Here is an 11,246-nt window from a genome sequence, read left to right as displayed (position 1 = left end):
CCTCTGCCTCCCTGTGAAAGTCTATGCCAGGGTACTGGAAAGGAGAATCCATCCGTTAGTCCAACCTTGGACACAGGAGAAACAATGCGGTTTTTGTTCTGGTCGTGGAACACTGGACCAGCTCTTTATCCTCTCGAGGATACTTGAGGGTGCATGGGAGTTTGCCCAACCAGTCTACATGTGTTTTGTGGACTTGGAAAAGGCCTTCAACTGTGTCCCTCGGAGTGTCCTATGGGAGGTGCTTCAAGAGTATGGGGTGTCTTGCTCATTGCTAGAGGCTATTCGATCCTTAAACAACCGTTGTAAGAGCTTGGTCCACATAGCCGGCAATAAGTCGGACTCATTTCCGGTGGGTGATGGACTCTACCAGGGCTGCAATTTGTCATCAATTATGTTCATAATTGTATGGACAGAATATCTAGGCACAGCCAAGTTGCGGAAGGCTTTCATTTGGGTCTCAGAATCTCATCTCTGCTTTTCACGGATGATGTGATTCTGTTGGATTCATCAGGTGATGGCCTCCAGCTTGCACTGGAATGTTTACAGTAGAGTGTGAAGTGGTGGGAATGAGAATCAGCACTTCCGAATCTGAGGCCATTGTCCTCAGCCAGAAAAGGGTGGAGTGCCAACTCTGGGTCAGGGACAAGTTCCTGCCCCAAGTGGAGGAGTTCAAGTATCTCCGGGTCTTGTTCACGAGTGATGCGATAAGGGAGTGGGAGATCGACAGACGGATTGGTGCTGCAGCTGTAGTGATGCGGACGCTGTATTGGTCCAATGTGGTGAAGAGAGAGTTGAGTGTAAAAGCGAAGCTTGCGATTTACCGGTCAATCTATGTCCCTACCCTCACCTATGGTCACGAGCTTTGGGTAGTGACTGGAACGAGATTGCGGATACATACTGTAGAAATGAGCTTTCTCTGAAGGATGGCTGGCCTCTCCCTCAGACTAGAGCCATTACTCCTCCTGGTGTAGTGCGGATAAGCTGGAGGAGGTGGCCAGGGATAGGGAGGTGAATAAACTACACCAGCTTAATGTCAGTGATGCAGAGGAACAGAAACAAGCACCAGTACTCTGGATGTTGAATCTGTATCTTATAATTCACTGGACTTCAAACTTCAAAAAGTGCGTTTTGGGCAAACTTTCAGGACTCATCTTGGCTTGCTGCTCAGAACAGGTTAGAACATATGAAGGAAATACTTTTTACCTACATTTTATACCAGGATCATCTTGTAGCTGTGATTCCGTCTGGGTAAAAACAATCTTTGTATATATTAAAATTTTAAACATGGATGAATTTGGAGTCTTCAGTGCTTGTTTCCAGTCTTCTCTGACAGTGTTTTGTTCTTTTCCTGTCATCCTGGCTTCTATCATTATTTTATTTATTTCAGCTGCTCTACTTCTACTATCAGTCCACTAGATGGAGTCATGAAACTGCAGCACACACGATGCATTCACGGACAGACACTGAATCACTGTCACTGGAAACTTCAGTCCATTAATATTCAGTCAATTCAAAAGGATCAGCAGTGTTAAAACTTCACACCAATTATTCTGGCTTAGTTGAAAGAAAACTGTACACACAGTGATTTACTGTTAATGAGAAGCTTCTTCCATCCAGTCTCTGTGAGCTCAGTCAAACCTGCTACCAAACATTACTTTCATTATTGATTAGTCTGCCAGTTTTCGTCTATACTGAATGTTTTTCCATTAAATATCAGTTAGAGGTTCCAGCAGCTGAATTCAGAGTCATCAATATGAAAATATTCAGTTTAGTATCATCAACAACAAATAAATCCATTAAACCCTGCCAGCACACAGCCGGTGTGAAGCACAAAATACAACCAGCAATCGGAATAATTAGGATTAATTTCCTGTCAATCAATTATCGAGTGACTCATCTGAAGGCTGCTGCTGTACAGTCAGTCATCTATATTTCCTTCATATGTTTAGTAGGATGGAAAGCAGCCAGACAGTCACAGAAACACTGACAGAATCTTTGAACCATGTTAGCGAAACACTGTATATTAGGAAGAATGTAATAACCTGACAAGACACATTACAACTAACAACACAACTAACAAACATTGATGTCATCTTATTGCGTATCTTTAATCAGCTGTTTTGTAGAATAAAGAACACCCTCACCTGGCAGACTGAGATCAGTCAGAGAAGTTGTCACGCTTTTGTGATTGATATTTTTGTCCTTTATCAGATCTGTTCTCTTGTTGCTTTTTAATTAGTGATGGATGATGACGACTTAAGTGCAAGATTGTGCATAACTGATAAACAGTATCTGAAAGTCATGACCTTAAAAAATACTGAAACAGGACCCGAGAAACAGGACCCGAGAAATGATCTGAACCTTCAGCTGATCATCCACTGCTCACCGAAGCCTCGAACCCCGAAGAAATGATCTCAGTGGAAGGACGCCTGTCAGGAAGCCGTTCTTAATGTAGGGGAACAGGAGGAAAGGCTGAGGTATGAAGATCAGAGGAACAGGTCTGATGGAGAGATGGCTCCACATCATGGTCAGCGTGTATGAGGAGGTCAGGAGGAGGTCCAACACTGAGAGTCTGGCTTTTTTTTTATGTGTATGTGATTTTAAATTGATTTGATGATTTTATTATAGGACCATTTGGTGATTATTTTGATTCTACAGCTTTGGAAAAGTGTGAAAATGAACTGAGTGTAAACTTGTTTTATTGGGTGGTTTATGTTGTATGAATAAAAGACAGGTTTGGTTCATCATCACTCCACACCACAAGCAAAGTTTTCCCAATGATTTAAAGGTGCTTTTTGTCATTATCCCCAAAAACTTTCACCACCAGGGGCAGCGTTTTACCAGCAGGTGTGTTTTTAGCTGTATCCCCATTTTCTCACAGACTTGACCTTTTACTTTGGTCGTCATTGTAAATAAAATTGTTCTTAACGACTTAGTAGGTTAATTAAAGGTTTCCCTCAGGGACTGCACCATCATGTGGTAAGAGCTGGTACTACGTTAACACCCGGCCCAGCTAGCGTTCAGCTTGAGTTTACATCTCTTCAACACAACATATAAAGTCATACTGGCCATTTCTTCGCCTAAAAACGAAGCAACTTTAAACGCAGGGATATCCAAAAAGCACCTTAAATCCGCGGCTGAATGTCTGGCAGTGTTGTTGCTTCCCTCCACTCAGATCTGCACAAGTTTTCCAGAAATTTCTTATCCTCAGAAATAAACATCTATATGGTAGGACAACATCTGCCTCAGCCAGTCAGTGTTCATGACAACGCCCCTTTTATAAAAAGCTGCTGACGATCGTCTTTGTGGCTTCTTAGCTCGTTCATTTGTACCATTTACCTGTCATGTGATAAACATCTGAGTATAACTTTTAATTGGAGGTTAATGTAATTTGTTAACTCATCCATGCAGCACACAGACGCCTACATGAAGACTCCACGTTGCTGTGGTGCATCTGGGCATCCTAACGCATGAATGTGTACTCAGGAAAAACACGTATGATGGATTCGTCCATCATTTAAACCAAACACTAAACCTTCAGTTTTCCTCTGACTCACACAGAGAAACATGATGACGTGAAGACATCTGAATATCATCATGCAGCTCAAACTGATCTTTGAATTGGCTTTTTGTTTTTTATTTGTTGGCATGGCATCACAAACATTGATTGGCTGAGGCAAATGCTGGTCTCAGAACACCAACCAGTTACCATCAGAACCAAAAAACAATCAAATATTATTTATTATATGTAATAAAATAAAAAGTCAGAGTTTGTAGTTTTGGTCCTGCTACTGCTGCAGCTGAACGTTTGGCATTGAATTAGCTTATTCTGGATTCAACGTTTTTAGCAGGAATTCAAAGAATGAAGGTTGGTCGAAGGATGAAACACGAACGGGAAGTGGACGAGGACCAAGTCCAGCTTTGGTCCTCAGACAGAAGTCCAAACAGAAAAGGTGCTTTTGTGCGAAAGTGTCTTGAGTTTACTAAAGTAATATTTAATACAGGACAAATGGGGCAGAACAGGTGGACTTTCTAAAAGCTGCCAAACAAAGTCACAAAAAATGTGAAGTCGAGAAGCTTCAAAGACAAAAAGTCTAAAAGGGAGAAAGTGTCAGCGTTTCTCTGGCGTCTGGAGACAAGTCTTTGCTCTGAGGACAATCTTCACCCGAGACATCAGCCCATCAGTTGAGTTTGTGATCAGATGTTTTACTGAGGTGTGTTTGTTTTTATCATCACGATTTGGAAAGTGTTTGTTTTATTTGTTTAGTTTTTTTTGAACATAGACAGTAAAAATCTGTCCAACGGACGTCACATTCAGACGGAGCTGAGCTTCACCAGCCCCCTGACCGAGTCCTCGTGTAGAGCGTCCTGACTGGCAGGGTCGTACAGGGCAGCGGGGGAGGGGATGGCAGGGTGGGGTTGGTGGTGGAGGTGCAGGTGGGCGGGGCAGGGCAGGGCACCCTGTGGCGTGGCGCATGGCGTCTCCTCCGGACTCACAAAGTGGTGGTGGTGATGGTGGTGATGGAGGTGTAGGTGGTGGTGACAGCGGGAGTCGACAGCGGCGTCCCTCAGCGTCAGGACATCGCCTCCGCAGGATGGCAGGGACGGCTGGGCAGGGGCCAGGTAGGCGCAGGGGCCCCCCAGAGTGGTGGTCTTACCTGGTAGCGGGGCCAGCACGACGGGGTCGCTGTGCAGCAGAGGCGTGGTGGCAGCCTGCAGCACAAACTTGGTGCTCTGGATGCACTGATCCTGATCACACTGAGAGACATTCAACACCATAAAACTTTATTTACAACACATTCACCTGAATGGCCACAAAAGCTGCTCAAGTTTCCAGGATGAGTGAAAAGACTGAAACCAGCGAATCATCAGGGCTGAGCCCCCTGCTGGACCCAAGAAAGAATGCAGCTTTAAGCCAGACCCGTCTTTACATGAACAATCAGAGGTTTTTACTCTTTCGATGTTTACGTCATTCTGATCAGTTCATTCTGATCAATTTTGGAAGTTTAACATGTGCTGTATTACTAAACATAATTAAAATAAAGTCACATTTTACTGTTTTTTACTTATTTTTATCCCCTTTAACCTTTTATTATTAGTTTGTTTTATGTTACACCAGCCAAACAGCTTTAGCTTCTTTTCTACACCCAAGAAACGTAAAGAAAAACAAAAATCTACATTCAAACAGTTTTGAATACGTGCGTTTCAGATCCTTATGATGATTTTTCTCTGTGACGCATCAGTAACGGGCAGTATGACGGCGTCCTTCACCTACCATGTTGCTGTGGAGCTGAGTGGAGGCGTAGCTGCTGTTGCTGGTGCCATTGGACTGGGAGACGGTCTGCGGCGTGCCGGACTGGATCAGACCTCTCCTGTCAATCAGACTGATAAAGAAGAATCACAAACAATCACATTCTGAGGAAATCAAAACCAGTAAAGAGACCAGGGGACCAGTTCAGCCTGGCCAGAAACGCACAGCCCCGCCCTCCTGGGGGCCAAAACTGGCTTCAGGATCAAGTAATATCCTGTCTCTGGGGGGGTGGGGGAGCCTAGGCTAGAACATGAAGTTGAGAGACGTTGGGTCAAACACCCGGTCCAACATCATCCAGGCGTCCTCGATCTGGGAGATTCAGGTAAATAAATCAGCCTGTGGCTGCAGGAAAAGTGAGTTTGACCTGAAACGTGTGTTTGTATGTTTGTGAGCGTGCAGATGGACGCCGCCACCTGTCGCCCTGTAAGCAGGTGGAGTCGACATGTTCAAACGCTGCGAGCAGCCAGCCGTGAGTAAACAAGCAGACTGTATAATGAGGCTCCATATGCTCATCATCCTTTTACTTTGAAAATCCTCCTTGCATATCCTCCCAGAGGCAGCTTGCTGTTACACATCATCATCATTATTAATATTAATATTAAAGCTGGTGCCTCGTCAGAGAGCTCCTGCTGACCCGCCTGGACACATCATCAGAGCCTCGTCTCCTCCGTCTGTGACCTCAGAGGACGAAACAACACGGACACAGAGGAAAACCCTTCGTCACTGTTTTCGTTTCACGGTTTTCTCTTTAACTGAATCTCCACAGAGGCACCGGGCTGCAAACACCAACACTTCTCTACACAACATTCTTCACTGACTGTTTAAAACACTCGAGACACATTTCAGTCGGATTCATTCAATAAACCGATGTTTAGTAAATAAGAGGCTGTAAATAAGAGGCGTCCTTCAGTGAGCCGGATCAACGATCAAACCTCCAAAAATGAGAAAATATTACAAAAAATTTTTCCTGGAGATAATTTCAAAAACATTCACAAAGATTAACGACAACAAAAAGAGAAATTTCATTTGCAAAAACAAACAGTCATTTTTTTAAAAGCAGCCGGATCACAGAGCGACTGAGAGACAAGAAAAGCTTCCGGCCGGCCGATCGACGTTTTCTTTGAGAGCTCCTGAAGAATGAAATTTACAGTCCGTGCACATCGCAGGGATCTGATCAGTCAAGCTGCACACAGATACTTTCTGCTGCTCGGCTTAATTTTTTTATATTTTTGTCCTTTTTTCTTTTATCTAATTCTGTGTTGGACTAACTGTTTGCTGCTCGCTGTATGGATTAGTCCTGAATTAGGATCTTAATGTAATCCTGTTCAAAGGATGAGTGATTTTAGTGCTAACCGTCGTGTCTTTTGGGGCTTACTGCAAAAATTCTCTGAAGAGTGCTCTGCAGGCCTGACTTAGTCCTGATTTCACTGATTCATTTATTTCATTTAGACCAGCGGTCCCCAACCCCCGGGCCTCGGACCGGTACCGGTCCGTGAGTCGTTTGGTACCGGGCCGCAAGAGTTGAGGCTCAGGTGTGAAATGTATGGTTTTCAGGGTTTTTATCGGTTTTCAGCGTCAGTTTGCTATCGTTTTTATCGTTAACTCGGGTTTCCTGGGTCTTTTCACGTGTGTTATGAATAAATCTCCTTTTTTCGGTACCGGTACTAGTTTTATTTTGTTGTATTTATCCGCGACACCTTAAAGGTCGGTCCGTGAAAATATTGTCGGGCATAAACCGGTCCATGGCGCCAAAAAGGTTGGGGACCGCTGATTTAGACCACAAATCAGATCTTAGGCCTGCTAAGTGCTGAAGTCAGGTACTAGCATTCCTGACTGTAACCCTGATTAGTTTATTCTGTTTGGCTTTAACTTCAGTGATGAATACAGTCCTGAGCTAATGTTAAATGATTTCTACTTTTAGTTCCAACTTTAGTCCGGAATCTGTTTAATTCTGTTCAGATTATTTAATCTCTTAATCCTGTTTTTTGATTGTTTAGCTTTAAATTCACAGCAGACAGACCTGATGTTAGCCCTGAAGTCAGTGTTTGGAGCTTTAATATCTGCAGTGCTTATGAGTCAATAGAAGCTCATTGACCAGAGGTGAAATGATCAACAGCACAGAGAATAAAAGAAGGCGAGTATGCAGTATATATATATCTGATAATTAAAAGCACAGGGATGCGGTCTGTGTCTGTTCCTGTGCTTAGTTAGAAACCAAAGCTCCGCCCATAAAAGCTTAACTTTGTGCTGAGCAAGACGTCATCGATCAGCTGCTTTGACAAACCGATAAAAAGTATCGGCAGCATGTCGCAGAGTCCCTGCCCAGGTCTCCCGCTGTAATGATGGTATACGGCAGGCGGGATGGAAACACAGAAGCTCATGGAAGCGGCGAGGAGGCGGTAACGATGAAGGAGAGCCATCGCTCGGCCGCTCTGATCGTTCTTTTGATTAATTCTGTGCAGAAGACGAGCCGACAGTCAGCTGAAAGACGGGAAGCCGTGAGGGCTGTAATTACTCTGTGCAAGGTCTCAGCTGAAGACTGTCCTCGTTAAACACAGAAACTTGGCGTCTGCTGAGAGGAGCGGGGAAGAAGAGAGACCGCCTGAAGCATCTTTATGTTCAGAGACCGGCAGAGCGAAACATCAGCAGCTTCAGCAGGACCAGCAAGGCAAAGTTTTCAGGCATAAACCAAGAAAGAAAAGCTTGTTTGTTTCTTGGAGCTCCGACTTCCAGGAACAAACAACTGAGACTGCAAAGCTCCAGCCATCGAATCCAACAACATGGCTGTTTGTTTATTACTGAAGTCATTTCAATCCTGACCTCAGTTCAGCTTTAAGCACCGATTACAGTGATTACAGGTCATTTCTAAATACAATGCAAAGTACTCAGATTTTTTATTCCCAATTTTAGCTCAAAGTAAAGTCCTGAAGAACTCTTTAGTCCTGACTTTAGTTCTAAGCTTGGTGCTTAATTTAGTCATGGTTTCAGTGCTGATTTTAGTTCAAATGTTAGTCCTGTTTTTAGTCTAAATTTGAGCCCTGTTTTAGGACTGATGTCAGTGCACTTAAGTCTTTTATAATCCTGATCTATTTAATCCTTCTTAGACCGGGATTCATTTCATGTATTCCTGAAAACTATCAGTCGGTCCTGATTTTAGTAACACCTTCAGTGATCAGTGCAGAGCTCATGCTGGATTTCAGACTTTGATCAGTTTCACCTCAGAGCAGCCCAGAGTTACTCCTGCTCTCAATTCTTCATTTAATCTCCTTTAGCCCTGCACATAACTCTCTGTATTCCTGGTTTTAGTCCTGATTATAAGCACAGAGTTTAGTCCTGTTTTTAGAGCTGGTTACTGACCTGGGAGGTAGAGGTCCACAGAGGGCAGCACAGCAGTTGGTCAGGATGTTCCCGTAGCTGTACGGGTTGTAGTTATCCTTCCCTCGTTTGGTGGACCAGGACCCTTTAATCTGGACCAGACAAGAGTATCAGAAACATCGCAGGCCTTTTTCACGTTTAAGTCCTCGAACCTCAGGTATACTCACGTCCTCGTTGGTGGTCTGGTTGGAGCTGATCAGGTAGGTGTGGAAGCCCGATAGGCCGACAATGGACCAAACGGAGAAGAAACACACCACCACCTCCAGGACGGTGCAGAGCAGGGTCAAGGACTGACTCGGGTCTTTGGATCGGGGATAAAGTGGAGCTACAGGAGGATTTCTGTGCGTCTGCATTAACGAACTGAAGTGATTTTATTTGCAGTAAAAACTGAAAATGGCAGAAACAGAAGATTTACTGTTTCTGGTGTGACAGGGTCAGCGAATTTGACCTTGGCAATGCATTGTGGGACATATTGACCTGTGGTCACAGCTGATGGTGACAGCAACAGACGGATTGATTTTGGAAGGAAGCCGTGTGAGGGGTAATTAACGCCCGGGTTTGATTTTCTGTGGCGGCTGCAGGCAGACTCTACTCTTTATTTCTCCAACAAAACTGGAAAAATCACAACTGACAAGCCGGAAGAACAATTACTGTAAGAAACACAAACTAACCTGATGTTAAATGTGATGCACGTCAGTGATGGAGGACCGGCTGGTGTCTTTATGGCTGCGCACCAAATGAATCAGACTGTAGATGCTTGAGGAGGTGAATGTGGCCATGACTGTGCTGATATTACAGAACCAAAACGAAATTCTTGCAATCATTTATGGAAAAGGTAAAATGACTTTATGTGGTGAAAGCCTAAAGAGTACGAGTGCGTCCAAACCTTCCTGTAATACGAGGCATTGGTAAGTTCACAGTCTTCACATGGAACCTGTTTTTATTTTTCTATGAAAATATCTGAATGTATCCTCCATCAGCTCCTTACACACTTACAATGTAAAAGCACTGAGTGCTGCCCCTCAACAGGCTTCCAGAGGCTAGTAGAGAGTGGGCTGTCAGGGGGAGGAGCTACAACAGCTTGTTTCAGACAGAGGATGGTCTGAGGGGCTGCACCAAGATGGAGTAAAAGAAGAAGGAGGAATATTTTGCATGTGAATAATTGAAAGTTGTTTTCAGAATAAAAAGGAGCTGAAACTGTCCATGGGGAAGGATATCTGGCTGGGCTGTCTTTGAGCGCGCTCAGGAAACCCGTCTGGTTCGATCCTGCAGAACACAGAGAGAGAAAACCATCATCTGGGCTGAAGTGTTCAGTTCTCACTGCCCACAGTCTTGTTCTCATTATAAAGAACATTACAGCATCCAATCATTAAAGAGCCCTGAAACAGAGCCCGACTGAATGCTCTGTTTCAATCTGACCGGGTAGAAACATCTACGCGTCTTTATTTTCTACGTCCACATGAATAAATTTCTGGGCTCAGTCGCTGCTGCGGCTCTTCCTCTGCCTCGGTGTCAACCAACCCTCTGTTTTCCTGTGTATAGTGCATGTGTGTTTGGGTGCGTCAGCGAGGATAGGCAACAACTACTTATTCGGTCGTCATCTTAAAGATGTAAACTGCTGAAAACAGATGGCTGATGTCACAGCTCCCTGCATTTATATCAAAGTCACAACAGCCAAAAACAGAAAACCAGCGGCGCAGCCCTCAGAGGAAGCTGCGTCTTCATCTCAGCCTGTCTGCCAGTCATTAGTTTCAGATGGCGGCAGCTTGAGGCTTCGGGTTCCTGACGGTTTGGACCTGCAGGGCAGGAAAACAACATCCGCAGCCTAAGTGCAAAATTAGGTCAGAGACAGAGAGAAATCGGCAGGAGCTTTTAGATCCAGAAACACAAAGTCAATGATCTGTGCTACAGTTCCTCCCAGGCAGCAGCCAGTGTATGTGGATTTCCACAAAAACAGGAAAGAAGACAATTCCACAAACATGGTTTCACAATCAAACGTCTTTGTCGTCAAACAGGGATGAAGCTTAGCCTGAGAAACACCCACAGCAAAAAGACCACCAGGCAAGATTCAAACAAGGCAAATCACAATTAAGATCTGGACTAATCTTAATTTAAAGACTCACAAAACCAACACGAGACCCACAAGACTGAAACTAGTCCGAGAACTCCTGCAAGGCCAGAGTCAAAGTCACGACCAACCAAAGACTGGCACTAACCTGAGGACCCGGAGTGAGACAAGAGGGACCAATGAGACCAGAATGAATCTATGATGAGACGACTGAACCTATTCAGACTGTTTGAATCTATACAAGCCAGAAACAGAGACGGCAAAGAGAAGAACGACCTTTGGGTCAAAGTAAGGAAACGTTTAAATCAGCTGGTGAGTTTCTTCCAACAGGACTTTGATCTGCAGCTTTCTGAGCATAAAAAACTGGCCCAGTCTGTCTGAGTTACATTACACAGATTAGAAACCGCTGCAGAGACACAGCACTCGCTGGTCAACTGACCTCTTCCTGAACACTTCCTGATAGCTCTGCATATCCTGTCATCGTCACAACAA

General features: G+C 44.4%; 1 protein-coding gene across 1 annotated transcript in view; it reads right to left on the bottom strand.

Moving 5' to 3' along the window:
* Positions 1–2,682: 2,682 nt before the first annotated feature.
* The window catches only part of zdhhc14 (zDHHC palmitoyltransferase 14), a 16,875-nt gene continuing 8,311 nt past the window's right edge, over positions 2,683–11,246 (bottom strand). Inside the window, exons 5-9 of the mRNA XM_084952655.1 lie at positions 9,904–9,952; positions 8,854–8,956; positions 8,669–8,778; positions 5,276–5,384; positions 2,683–4,758 (exon numbers count right to left, since the gene is read on the bottom strand). Coding sequence (XP_084808781.1) covers positions 4,315–4,758; positions 5,276–5,384; positions 8,669–8,778; positions 8,854–8,956; positions 9,904–9,952 — 815 coding nt within the window. The 3' untranslated portion in view covers positions 2,683–4,314. The remainder of the gene's footprint in view (positions 4,759–5,275; positions 5,385–8,668; positions 8,779–8,853; positions 8,957–9,903; positions 9,953–11,246) is intronic.

The sequence above is a fragment of the Perissodus microlepis genome, chromosome 15 (genome assembly GCF_051167445.1).
Source record: "Perissodus microlepis isolate ML-2025 ecotype Zambia chromosome 15, ASM5116744v1, whole genome shotgun sequence".
NCBI lineage: Eukaryota > Metazoa > Chordata > Actinopteri > Cichliformes > Cichlidae > Perissodus > Perissodus microlepis.
Note: the sequence above shows the minus strand (reverse complement) of the source record. Positions and strands in the feature narration are given on the sequence as shown.